The 14695-nt window shown below is 41.5% G+C and overlaps 1 protein-coding gene across 1 annotated transcript; it reads left to right on the top strand.

The window, feature by feature from the left end:
- The first annotated feature begins 821 nt into the window (after positions 1–821).
- Positions 822–13679, top strand: LOC128500242 (dimethylaniline monooxygenase [N-oxide-forming] 2-like). Its single transcript, XM_053469329.1, has 9 exons — positions 822–953; positions 2075–2263; positions 2630–2792; positions 4540–4682; positions 6243–6442; positions 7166–7515; positions 8078–8120; positions 11720–11749; positions 12914–13679. The coding sequence occupies exons 1-9, from the start codon at positions 822–824 to the stop codon at positions 13263–13265; spliced, it is 1602 nt and encodes a 533-aa protein (XP_053325304.1). The 3' UTR covers positions 13266–13679.
- The last annotated feature ends 1016 nt before the right edge of the window (positions 13680–14695 follow it).

Genomic DNA, 14695 nt, shown 5'->3' with positions numbered 1-14695 from the left:
TCAAATACAAATGTATAATACGAGGCCTTGTAAGCATGCTGCAAGAAACAGTGTATTGGCTGTACAATGTATACAAAAAACAAAAACTGTCTGCGCTTCTTACCCTAATAAAGTTGGCAACAAATACATAAACATAATATAAATGAGAGGTTTTGGTTATATGCTTTGGCCAATTCATATAACCAAAACCTCTCGTTTATATTATGTTTATATATTTGTTGCCAACTTTATTAGGGTAAGAAGCGCAGACAGTTTTTGTTTTTTTGTATACATTGTACAGCCAGTACACTGTTTCTTGCACGGGGGAGCTTAATTATGCTTTGGCCAATTCATATAACCAAAACCTCTCATTTATATTATGTTTATATATTTGTTGCCAACTTTATTAGGGTAAGAAGCGCAGACAGTTTTTTGTATACAGTGGTGTGTATTGTATTGTAATGAAAAGTTTATTAACAGACATATCAAACGTGTGTCCTTGTCTTGTTAACTTATTAATATCAGTGCACAACTGCTATTAACTATTAGAGAGGAGCTTACATACTCCTTCTGCCCTTCGAGAAAAGTTGTAACCTTCAACTATACTTGCCTTATGTATGCAGTTATCTTTATCCAGTGGCTCTATGCAGGCATAGCTGAAAAATAGGAATTGTTTTACAATCTCCAGGACAGGAACTCTGTTTTAAAAGATCGGTCCAACATTACAAATGCAAGAATTAAATAATCATAAATGATTTCCTGCAAAGTAAATTGCTTTACTGAGAACTGCCTTGATTCCAAAAAGGTGTGCTCATTGCCAGCAGTTGGTGTTTTAGAGGACTATGACTAAAAGGGTCGCTATAGTTGGTGCTGGATGCAGTGGACTAACAGCCATCAAGAGCTGTCTGGAGGAAGGTCTGGAACCAACCTGCTTTGAGAAGAGCAATGACATCGGTGGACTATGGAGATTTACGGCAAGTATTCATGCCCTCACCTTGTAATATACATATTTGTTGCTTCTTTAATTTAGCTGAATCTATCTTGGGAACAGTAGCTGTTCTACCATATAATCAGCTTAAGCAGCTTTATCTTGTCGATGCCTTCTATTGTCTTGGTAAAGGTCGGAATTAATTGATTTAAGTATTTAAGCAAACATACTACTAGTGTCCAACACAGGGTAACATATTGTAAAAATGAAAAATTCTTTGTAGGTCGCGAAGGCAGATGGAAAAATGAGCCCTTAACCAAGAGTTGCTTAGAACACGTTAAAAAAGTGTTGGAGTTGCCTTTGAGCCCCTATCTTTGTGGCCAAGACACCTCTGAAAAGTAGTGTACAAGGCTGGGATGCAACCCAAATCGATCCCCAAGCCCCTTCCTCCTGCACTGCTTCCTCGTCTTCACAAACACCTTCTACAAAAAAACATAGTGATTAAAATTGTGCTTAACTTTGGTAGGTGGGGCGGAGAATATTTTACCACTGCCACACCCAGGATGTCTGCTGGGACTGGTGATTGCAGCTGCTTATATATCTGACTCCAGACAAGAAGGCTTTCATACACGCCTGCAGCCGGCTCCTCTCAACCTCCATAAACTAGAATCATTCCATTTCACAGACATCTCCAAATCAACTGTAATTAAAAATGAATACAAAAGTCTCCCGTCCTGCCCTAATTTAACCACATCAAAGAGAACCCAAATGGGTTGTAATAGTGCCAAAACTGCTTGCAACTGTGGCAAAAGTGGCAAACGAATGAATCTTAACAAAATGCCTGTGATTTTGCCATTTGTTTTCGTTGGTTTCATCAGGGGACCTCCTTGTCATCCGGGGATTCATACAAACGCACAAAATTGCCAAATTTTATTAAAAATAAAGTTTGTACGAATCAGAATGCACAAGTACAATGCATATAATAAAATAACACAATGCTTAAATAATCACACCACATGAACATGTATACCTAGTTTTATATTTAGATTGCATGTAATAAAGTGTTTTAGTTTAATTAGGGCCAATTAATAGCTCAAGATGATTTTTAATATATGCTAATTGTAAATTTTTAAGTAATTAAACTATGTATTTACCTTATTTACACAGGAGGCTGTTGAAGAAGGGCGAGCCAGTATATACAGCTCTGTGGTCACAAACACCTCCAAAGAAATGATGTGTTTCAGTGATTTCCCTATGCCAAAAGACTTTCCCGTATATTTACATCACTCAAAGGTCTTAGAATATCTCCATCTTTATGCAAAACAGTTCAAGCTCTTGAAATACATTGAGTTCAATGTAAGTAAAAGGCTTTCAGAGTTGTCCAATTTATTTAGTAAGTGTTTGGAACATTTTCCTAAATTATTTTTGAACTATAAACCTCATTTAGTATAACAATTGGGGGCTGTTGTCCCTGGGCACCTGGAACATCATAGGTGCCCTATACACAAATTGTACAAACATCCGCTAACACCACATAAATTCAATGATTTGGAAGAACTTGCCAATTCTGTCAAGTGTATTCATATCATATTTTTATGATAAGTACACTTTAAAGAAGCTCATCACAAACCTATAAAAGTAGTCACGGTCTGTCTCAGATATAATAAAATAAGTGTTAGAGCTTTTACCTGGCATGTAATAACATCTATTAATTCCATGTAGACGAAAGTCTGCAGTGTGAGTAGACGTTCGGATTTTTCCTCTACGGGACAATGGGATATCGTAACCGAGAAGCACGGAAAGAAGAAATTGACTGTGTTTGATGCTGTAATAATTTGCAATGGCCATTATACGGACACTTTTTTACCTCTCGATTGTTTTCCAGGTTAGTTACTTAAAATGTTTTGTACAATCACTGATTTTTGAGCGCCAATAAGAATGTAAGTTTCCTACTTTGCACAAACCTTGTGTGTCCTGATCCTTCGAGTGACTCCACTTTAGTACAAAATTGATGTCATCAGGAAAAGCCATCATTCCCCGTAAAACTATCTAGAGTGTGGCTACAGAGTGGTCCTCTTTGGGATCTCACTCCATTTTCAGCTCCAACTAATGTACCCCTGCAGTTATACCGCATTTGGGACACCACATTCTCTGCGATTCTGTATTAGAAACATGTAATCCTTGGAACCCACACATCAATGTGGTTAATCATCATTCTGTTCTAAAGTAGAACTTTTGCCTTCTTTTGGATCAACAGCAACAAATTAACAGATATAGGAAAGGCTGAACTTGATGGACGCATGTAACTATGTAATTATGTAAAATTAAAAGGCAAAATCATTGTAAAATGTGACATAAAAGCTCGAATGTTCCAAAGAGGAGGCAAGTAGCAACTCTGAAATGAGTAGCATACTTTTGCGATTTCCAAGGCTAATGGTGTTTGCCACATATCTGCTTGTATTCAGTGTTTTGTTGACTGTAAAAAGACAATGCCATTAATATTTCATCTTTAAGAATGATATTGAACATTGTCACTCAAGGTTGTTACAATATTGTTCTGGAGACCTCATTTCCAGAAGGATATTTACATATTGGAGAGTGTTCAGAGGAGTGCTACTTAAATCGTAAATGGTTTGCATGATACAAAAATAAAAGGAAAGACTATGGGATCTCAATATTTATAGCATGTATAAAAGGACGGAAGTTTATTTTAAAGGGAAATGTTAGAGTAACTGATCATCATCTAAGTAGAGAGTCAGAGGCTTAGATGTAGTGCAAAGAAAATATCCTTTTATTGAGAGGGTAGATTTGTAGATAAACAGAACAGTGGTTATTGAGATTTATATTTACAAAAGCATAGCCAAGGCATTTCACGGAAATGTTCCTTTAATTTCCTGTGATCATACTTTTGACTCCCAACCATTTTAATGTTACCTGGGGCTAGCCCCGTACTTGCCCACATCTAGCCTCGCTCCATGGATGGTAAAGCCACACTCCTTCAGGGAGAGCTCCGTGTAGCCTACCGAAGGAAGTTCCCAGGTATGACAATGATTGTTCAGTAAACACTGCATCTATTAGCCAGAGAAGGAGGTAGTCCTTAATAACATATTTCCTTTACCTGCATTGTTGTAGAAGACTGTGTATGAGCCTCAAAGAGCAGGATCAACCGGTAATAGTATTAATATTTTAACTGTTACTTATAAGTGTCAAAACAACCTGAAATATACATTCAGAATAAGGATTTTTTTCTTAGGCAGATATTCCGTCCAGGAGAAAATATGCAATATAGATAGGACTCGTCGAACTTGGGGTACTTTGACGTAGTGGCAGGCTAAGCAATATGTGGCCGTATAGAGTGATGAAATCCCCAATATTTATGCCTTAGATATCTTTTGCATGGTAAAAGCTGAATTATTGTATTGATTCCTTCCAAGAGGTCCAACAGTCACAAACTGATTGTGCTTGGTTCTTGTTTATTGGTAAAATTGCCTTCCATTACTCTGCAAATCAATATTTTCTCATACATGCATACTTTACCTATCTGTACTATTTGTAGTACATAAAATGTTGTAAACTAATATACACTTATATACAAATTTCTTACACTCTTCCTCAACAAATTTTCGTTATAGGCATAGAACTTTTCAAAGGCCGATATATTCACAGCCGGTTTTATAAAACACCAGAGGATTATCGAGGAAAAACTGTCTTGGTATTGGGAACCGGGAACTCAGCTGGAGATATAGCCGTGGAACTCAGCCTCACAGCTAAACAGGTGAGTGTGAAATAGACACTTTCTTTTCTTAGGAGGACTTGACGTTTCATAACTATGGATTGAATTGTCTCATATCTTACGGTGTTGTGGCATACACTTTGAAATTAGGTTGAAAGTGGGGGCTGGCCAAGCCACTCCACAAATCATTAGACAACTCTCAGCTAGGGTGCAGATGAGCCTCACACTTCCACTGAGTTCGATTGTGATGTGAACTGGAATGAAGTAAGTCTGAAGTTTACATACAGTTAACTCATATAAATGGAGTCTGTCATGTACTCACTTGAGATAATGTCTACAATGGAATTTAAGTTGAGTAAACTATAAACTGAGTGAATGTTGAATTGTGTTAAGGTATAATAGTAATTTGTAATATAAACATAGTGTAAGATTTTATTAAATCACTGAGAAGGTGTTGAATCAGGTGAATAGTTTTCCAGTAGAAGTATTTGGGGTTAAAATAACCAGTGGCGGTAAGCATGAATGGGACTGGCATAAAGTTGTCCTGACATAAGACAAAGCCAAATTATGTTACAGATGATATCATCAAGACACACATGAGGTCACTGGCTCTGGCGCATTATCACAGACTATGACGTCATGTCACACACCTGAGTGATAGTTTATACGAGTGATCAATGATATCCCAAGATCTGGCCTTAGACGCACAGTGACACAAAACTCCTTTCTGTGGACTTTGAGAGCTTTTGTTTAGGAGACTATCCTCAACAAACCTATATTTCAAAAGTCATATCAGAATTAGGGTTATTTAGTTTGGAAAAAAGACGGCTTAGGGGGGACTTGATAACTATGTATAAATATATAAGGGGGCAGTACAGAGATCACTCCCAGGACCTATTTATACCCAGGACTGTATCTATAACAAGGGGACATCCTCTACGGCTGGAGGAAAGAAGGTTTCTACACCAGCACAGACGGGGGTTCTTTACAGTAAGAGCGGTGAGACTATGGAACTCTCTGCCAGAGGAAGTGGTAATGGTAAACTCAATAAAAGAGTTCAAAAGGAGCCTGGATGTGTTTCTTGAAAGCAATAATATTACAAATTATGGATATTAGATTAATAGGGACATATATTTGGAGTCGGGAAGGAATTTTACCCCGGTATGGGGCAATTGGAATCTGCTTCATAAGGGTTTTTTGCCTTCCTCTGGATCAACACAGTAGGGACACAATATGTATGTAGGTTGAACTTGATGGACTTTGGTCTTTTTTTAACCTTATGAACTATGTTACTATGTTACTATATCAATAAGAAAATCGTTTCTAAATTTTAACAAAACAGAGAACATGTATTCCAATCCATATAAAACCTCAAATTACTCAATTTATTACACCTATCCAATTAAAATACCAACATTACATTAAATACCTACCCTCCTAGTAGGAGAGACTGTTAAACAGCTATTGCATGTGTCATCTATAAAATGTAAATGTTTGTCTTTTGAGAATGATGTATCAATATAATATTTTAATGTCCTGTTTCTCTTTGTTTTATTGTTTTATTTGTTAATCGAACTAAAATTCAGTTGGCATATTTACTAGGTCTTTCTAAGCAGTAGACATGGATCCTGGGTAGTTAGTCGCATATCACATGGCGGACTCCCTGTAGATATGGCTTTCTCAAGACGTTGCAACATATGGATCAAGAATTTGCTCCCTTTTGGACTTGCTGCCAGATTGAACGAGAAGTTGATGGGCAGTTGGTTTAATCATGCAAACTATGGCTTAGAACCTAAAAACAGGTACATTCACACAGGTGAAGGTGTACATATTACACCTGTGTATTGAGGAGCACAAACCACCCTAGTGCACTAAAAATGATCAAATAATGTAAGTAAACAGTAAGAACACTGTGTAAGAGACAAAGTAGAAACTCCAAGCTTGTGTAGCATGAGTGTTTTTACTGTTAGACATTATATGATAATTTTAGTGCACATCTTCCCTTTTCTATTTTACATTCCAAAACTATATTTTTATGCGATTAGGATCTTGTGTAATTGTAATGGGGTTGTTGATTTAATGCTAATGTTGTCAATCATTTGGCTTAATTATAATGATCTTATACGATTTAGATGTAGTAATTATTATTACGTCAATATACTACAAGCATAACACAGTATTACACTTTCCTTTTTGATAAAGTGAGGCTGTACGTTGTTGTTAAATATTGGTTGTTTAAGAGTCATATACCCTATTAATGCGGGTTATTCACTAAAGGAAGAGTTGGTTGGAGGGTTTGCATGAGACTTTTGTTTTAACTCTTTCATTTCACTATACATTAAGAAGGCCCACCCAATAAACTTCTTCTGCATGAAGAGGTCGACTGACACTGTTAAAAGATCTAAGGATAGAAATGTAATTCATGAAAGACTGTCACATTAATATTCACATTTCCGTTTGGGAGTGCCTTAGGTTATCTGTTATGCGTGAAATAAATATCATAGCAATATTTTTTCATCCTATAGGTTAAAACACCCAATTGTGAATGACTGGCTGCCCAGCCAAATCCTACAAGGAGCTATAAAAGTAAAACCTAGCATTAAGGCATTTACTGAAACATCTGCTATATTTGAAGATGGGACTGTGGCTGAAAATTTGGATGAGGTTATTTTTGCTACTGGGTACAGCTCGTCTTTCCCCTTTCTCGACAGCAGCATTATTGAGTTAAATGACAACCATGTCACTATGTATAAATATATCTTCCCCATCCACATTGAGAAGCCAACACTTGCTTTCTTGGGACTTGTTCAACCACTTGGATCAATTATGCCAACAGTAGAACTTCAAGCACGATGGGCAACCAGAGTATTTAGAGGTACGAGTGCATAAAACATTTAGAATGAATGTAGGAAGTTGCAGAAATAGTTGAAATGTACAGTGTATTCTTTAGGTACAGGGAATAAGAATTGTGGATAAAGAAAATGTACAGGGAAAAGAGGAATTATGATACAGTCTATCTTGAGTCATGTAAAACCGATGGAGGGAATTATGCATAGAGCATAAGAGAAACAGCATCGTGCATCCAGTTCATTGTCTGTGATTTTGGATGCACCATTAGTATCTTACTCTCAGTCCCTCTAAAACTGAAATAATAGCTGCCCCTCAATCCATTTCTAACCAAGCACTCATTTTCATGATTAAAACATTCTGTTGCCAATAACTGCAAAGTGTCTTGAGGTTGTATTTAACTCCTACTGTAAACTTCCTTTTATAGTTTACCACTAATCAGTTATCACTATATAATAGAAATGTTTATTTTCGGCATAGAATAAGGTGTTTTATCAAGATACAAAAACCAATTACTAGGCTTAAATCATGACACGTATGAAAAATTGCTTAAGTGAACCATGTCGGCCAAAGCAATATCTCCCTTTCAGGTGCGGCTAAGCTTCCTCCAATGAAAAAGATGCAAGCCTACTGTCACGAGCTGAGAACACAGGTTGATAAGGAGCCCAGGTGCAGGGGATACGAGGGGCTCTGTCTGTACCCCACGATGCATTATGGTCTGGGGTTACAGACAGGCGCAGGAATAAACCACAGACAACAGATCTGGATTAAGAGTTGTATTGAATGCGATGGTACAACAATAGATATGCAATGGAAGTGACTTGGCAGGAAGCCCTCTTGCGGGGCACACGGCAGATAAGCCCTCTTGCGGGGCACACGGCAGATAAGCCCTCTTGCGGGGCACACGGCAGATAAGCCCTCTTGCGGGGCACACGGCAGATAAGCCCTCTTGCGGGGCACACGGCAGATAAGCCCTCTTGCGGGGCACACGGCAGATAAGCCCTCTTGCGGGGCACACGGCAGATAAGCCCTCTTGCGGGGCACACGGCACGACTAGAAGCCCTCTTCCAGGGCACACGGCATGGCTAGAAGCCCTCTTGCGGGGCACACGACTAGAAGCCCTCTTCCAGGGCACACGGCACGGCTAGAAGCCCTCTTCCAGGGCACACGGCAGGTTGCCCACTTGCAGGGCACACGGCAGGTTGCCCACTTGCAGGGTACTCGACTTGGGAGTCCTCTTAGTGGGGCGCTGGCCGCAACTCAGGAACACAGCAGATTGCCCACTTGCAGGGCACACGGCAGGTTGCCCACTTGCAGGGTACTCTTCTTGGGAGTCCACTTAGTGGGGCGCAGGCCGCAACTCAGGAACACGGCAGGTACTGGAGCAAGGCAAGGTACTGGAGCAAGGCAAGGTACTGGAGCAAGGCAAGGTACTGGAGCAAGGCAAGGTACTGGAGCAAGGCAAGGTACTGGAGCAAGGCAAGGTACTGGAGCAAGGCAAGGTACTGGAGCAAGGCAAGGTACTGGAGCAAGGCAAGGTACTGGAGCAAGGCAAGGTACTGGAGCACGGCAAGGTACTGGAGCACGGCAAGGTACTGGAGCACGGCAAGGTACTGGAGCACGGCAAGGTACTGGAGCACGGCAAGGTACTGGAGCACATCAGGAACCAAACAGGTAGTCCTCAAACATTACAGTCAAGGCCCAGACTGCAGGGCTGGGCAGGTTTATAAAGGCTGAAATGATCAGGTAAGCCACTGCAGCTGGACCTGATAATCAGTCTGAGAGGCTCTGAATAGCAAGGGCGGCCACTACTGGCTGGAAACATGAAGTGAATAAGGAAAAGAATAAACAAGTCCAGCCAGCGCATGGTGAAGCGTGACATACCCCCACCGCAAGGAGCAGCCTCCGGATGCTTACGGAACCATGGAACGGTGGTCTCACCGTCTGCGGTGAGACTTCTTCTTCTTTTCCTCCTCCTCTCTAGCACGTAGTGCTTTCTCATACGCTTCCAGATCTACACGACATATTACATTGCCGTTGGAAGTCACTACACGATCTGATGGCAGAGGTTCTGTTGTGCTGAGTTGGGCTGGATAGGCCTCAGCTACTGGATACACAGACGTGATGGTCCCGGTAAGTGCTTGTCTTGTCCTTTCTCTACTCCTGAATTCACCAGGGGTTAGGCAATCACCCTGTGCACGGATCTCCTTTGATCGGCGTTGAATAGCATCAAAACAGGGCTGGGTTGCAGGTGGAAAGGAGGAACGTTTACTGGACCTTTGGTCACGGAGACGTTGTTCGTACTGTATCAGTTCTGTTCTGTGTACGATCTTTCCATCTGATGCAAGGACGTTGCCAGGAGCCCCTAGGGAGTGTCGTGCGGTTTGGAGTGTCCTATTCCTACTCCTGTGAGTGGTAGGAGTGGTGTTCCTTACCGCACAAACAGCTGGGGGGTTGATATCCATGGATGTGTCTGTTTCATCTGTCTCAGATGACGCACTGTCCATATCAGACCACTCGGGGGCGTCCGACAAGGTCTGGAGGTCATCTGACATCCCAATGGAGGGTGTAGGAGTCCTAGGTGCTGAGGACTGGTTAACCCCTGCATCACCTGTCTGTGGATGCGACAGGGTATGCTCCTGCTTTGTGACGTTGCTGGCGTCATATGCAGGTTCCGGGGCATGGGGTTTCTCCAGGTGGGTTGCGGACGGTTTGACTGGTTTGTGCGGACAATACGATATCCTGTGGCCAGTCTCTCCGCAGTAAAAACATAAGTCGTCCTCTTGTCTTCTCCGTTTTTCTTTTTTGGTGAGCGGCTCTCGCTTAAAGCTCTTAGCAGCCTTCTTTCTTGGTGTCTGGGTCTTGGTTTTTGTGTCCACGCACTCAGCTTCTACCACAGTCCTTACTGACTTGCATAGGTGGAGTACACATTCTGCCAACAATTCCAGTACTGCAGGTATCCCCGCGGACTCCTTGTATTGGCCTTGACATTCTGTCACGAGCTGAGAACACAGGTTGATAAGGAGCCCAGGTGCAGGGGATACGAGGGGCTCTGTCTGTACCCCACGATGCATTATGGTCTGGGGTTACAGACAGGCGCAGGAATAAACCACAGACAACAGATCTGGATTAAGAGTTGTATTGAATGCGATGGTACAACAATAGATATGCAATGGAAGTGACTTGGCAGGAAGCCCTCTTGCGGGGCACACGGCAGATAAGCCCTCTTGCGGGGCACACGGCAGATAAGCCCTCTTGCGGGGCACACGGCAGATAAGCCCTCTTGCGGGGCACACGGCAGATAAGCCCTCTTGCGGGGCACACGGCAGATAAGCCCTCTTGCGGGGCACACGGCAGATAAGCCCTCTTGCGGGGCACACGGCAGATAAGCCCTCTTGCGGGGCACACGGCACGACTAGAAGCCCTCTTCCAGGGCACACGGCATGGCTAGAAGCCCTCTTGCGGGGCACACGACTAGAAGCCCTCTTCCAGGGCACACGGCACGGCTAGAAGCCCTCTTCCAGGGCACACGGCAGGTTGCCCACTTGCAGGGCACACGGCAGGTTGCCCACTTGCAGGGTACTCGACTTGGGAGTCCTCTTAGTGGGGCGCTGGCCGCAACTCAGGAACACAGCAGATTGCCCACTTGCAGGGCACACGGCAGGTTGCCCACTTGCAGGGTACTCTTCTTGGGAGTCCACTTAGTGGGGCGCAGGCCGCAACTCAGGAACACGGCAGGTACTGGAGCAAGGCAAGGTACTGGAGCAAGGCAAGGTACTGGAGCAAGGCAAGGTACTGGAGCAAGGCAAGGTACTGGAGCAAGGCAAGGTACTGGAGCAAGGCAAGGTACTGGAGCAAGGCAAGGTACTGGAGCAAGGCAAGGTACTGGAGCAAGGCAAGGTACTGGAGCACGGCAAGGTACTGGAGCACGGCAAGGTACTGGAGCACGGCAAGGTACTGGAGCACGGCAAGGTACTGGAGCACGGCAAGGTACTGGAGCACATCAGGAACCAAACAGGTAGTCCTCAAACATTACAGTCAAGGCCCAGACTGCAGGGCTGGGCAGGTTTATAAAGGCTGAAATGATCAGGTAAGCCACTGCAGCTGGACCTGATAATCAGTCTGAGAGGCTCTGAATAGCAAGGGCGGCCACTACTGGCTGGAAACATGAAGTGAATAAGGAAAAGAATAAACAAGTCCAGCCAGCGCATGGTGAAGCGTGACACCTACGCTATTAAAAAAAAGCAAGAAAGCAACAAATGGTAAAATATTTCCTATTAGTGCAATCTACATATATATGTACACATAATTATATGCTTAAAATGTGAACTTTATTATTATTATTAGTTTCTATGAAAAATGGAAAATTCACCCTCTAGGCCACTAAAGGAGGTAGGAGGTACATTGTTTATGCTGAAGAGATGCATGATACAAATTTGGAAGAACCTGTCTAGCCTAATGGGGAAGAAATTGACCAACAAATTAAATTTGTGATAGCAGTGCTTAGCCATAGGCCTTGCAACAATCTTAAATTCATTGCCATATTTTACTGTTTAATCTTTGCATTCACACTCTCTCAATATTTTCCTACCTTCTTCTCCAAGCGCTTCCGTGTCCCCCGTCTGCTTTCCCGCTCTACTTCTTGTCTTGCTTCTCCTTCTATTGTTTTCTTTATACTTTCGTAGTTTGCTACGCTATCTGCTCTGGTAACCTGGCCTCCAATTGGGGGAAAACATGTGCGTTTCTGGACCTCTCTTTCTCCGCAGATCTGTTTATGTTATTCTGGCCTCTTGGAGTACTTCTGCAAAAGGCGAGAGCCACAGAGTGCCCCACAGTGGGACAGCCTCTCCCCTGTCCCTCCAATCGGAAGAATTGCTCCAGGAGGCCAGCTTAACAGAGCAGATGAGGGAGAAGCGAACAAAGAAAGAATAATGAGAACAATAAAACAAAAGAAGAAGAGACAAGAAGCGGAGCTGCAGAAAAGGAGACAAGGGGACATGGAAGTAGTTGGAGGAGAATGTAAGAAAACATTGAGAGATAGATAGATAGATAGATAGATAGATAGATAGATAGATAGATAGATAGATAGATAGATAGATAGATAGGGAGTAGGCAGAACATAGGTGGGGGAGGGTGTGACCAAACACCTTCCCCCTGCCTGGAGGTAGAACAGACTGACCCAGAGATCCAGGTAAATGGCAAACGTGGAGAGTGTGTATTACTGAATGTATGCCACCATTTTCCTGTTTAGATAAGCCTTAATAACAGGCATTAACAGAGTTCTTATTTTCCTACAATATAAATGCAAGATGATGCAAGTGTAATAATAGCATAATTACATAATAATAATAACATTAAGTAAAGCAACAAAAACATATGATTTATTTTAGTAACTACCATTGCACTCTATTTTCCCCTTGATTTAGGTTTGGCTTTGGAAGAACCCAAGCTCTTCAGACACATTATATTGATTACATTAATGAAGTTTCCATGGAGATTGGAATCAGCCCCAACATGATTTATCTGTTTCTCACGGACCCGAAACTGGCCTGGCAAGTCTTTTTTGGTCCTTGCACCCCTTATCAGTACCGATTAACCGGACCAGGGAAGTGGCATGGTGCAAGGGAAGCCATTATGACACAATGGGACAGAACAGTAAGCCCAACAAGGACCCGCATTGTGCATAAGAATCCTAGCTCTGATTCTAATTTGGTTGGACTATTGACTGTTAGTGCTATACTAACTGCCATTTACTTTGGTTATTTATGCATATCATGATATTTCAGTGGTATTGAATATGATTGTAACAGGATTGAGTTATTTACTCTTCACAAATTACCTACAAAGGCCTTAACTATGCATTCTTCATTGGTTGGGTGCATGGGACACTGCAATTTCCATTTAAATTGAGGCGACTTGATGGGTTCTTATCTGCCAAAACATGTTTTTATGTTAACCTCCTATTCCATGGGCATATTACTTAATCATACATATCAATCAATAATCTATAATGCTATTCCAAATACCTTATGTCTTATATTGCTTTTTATAATTTAGTTTTAATCATTTACATACTTTTCCTCCATAACAAATATTAGATTGTTATAGTGGACAATTACTAAAAAGGGTTCTGTTTTTTTGGTTGTTTTACATTGAAACACTTAATAAAGAAAACGTCCATAAAGGAAACAAGTTCTTCTTTCCTTTGTTTCTTTACCAGATAGCGAAAATCTGTGTGTTATGTGACATACTGTCAGATATTTTATGCCAGAAAGTATGTGTATCATATTTTAGGCATATTATATGTCACACAAAAACAAGGTCAGAGCCATCTTGTTTTCTCATAAAGCACATACATGGTTACAGTTGTGATCAAAAGTTTGCATACCCTTAAAGAATTGGTAAAATATTTACCATTTTTAAAGAAAACAGTGAGCAGGCAAAACATATTCCTTTAATTTCTTATGGGATTCATATCCAACTGTAGGTTATAACAAAATGGCATAATCATAAAACAAATCATGGCAACAAAGAAAAAAATGAAATGTTTAAAAGTCTGCATACCCTTAGTTTGTAATACTGTGTATTGCCCAATTTAGCATCATTGACAGCGTGCAGTTTTTTGTAATAGTTGTCTATGAGGCCCCAAATTCATGAGTGCCCCAAATTCAAGAGTGTCCCATGCGCAGCTTTTGTAGGAAAGAATGCGAATTGTCTGCCACTATTTTCTGATAACATGCTGCATTCATCTTGTCATCAATTTTCACAAGATTCCCTGTGCCTTTAGAGCTCACACAACCCCAAAACATCAGTAAGCCACCACCATGCTTCACAGTGGGGATGGTATTCTTTTTTCTATATGCCCCTCTGTTGACCACTCTCCAAACATAGCACTTATGGTTGTGACCATAAAGCTGTATTTTGGTCTCATCACATCCAATTACAGTGAGGCGTGTCAGGGTGTTGTCGGGCAGTACTGACTGACATTTTCAAGGCTTTGGATTTCTTTTTATATACTTTTCCATCTTTATAAAGTTCCACTACCTTATTACGCAGGTCTTTTCTGCTCCCCATGGCTCAGTATTTAGCCAGCTCAGCGCATCCACTAAGCAATATCAGTAATTGTTTTTAAAATTAGGCAGTTCATTCAATGGACAAAAATGATGGGAGTTATTATAAAGACAAAGTCCACCAAAAACCTTTAATGG

This window comes from Spea bombifrons, chromosome 6, assembly GCF_027358695.1.
Source record: "Spea bombifrons isolate aSpeBom1 chromosome 6, aSpeBom1.2.pri, whole genome shotgun sequence".
In the NCBI taxonomy this organism is placed as follows: Eukaryota; Metazoa; Chordata; class Amphibia; order Anura; family Pelobatidae; genus Spea; species Spea bombifrons.
Note: the sequence above shows the minus strand (reverse complement) of the source record. Positions and strands in the feature narration are given on the sequence as shown.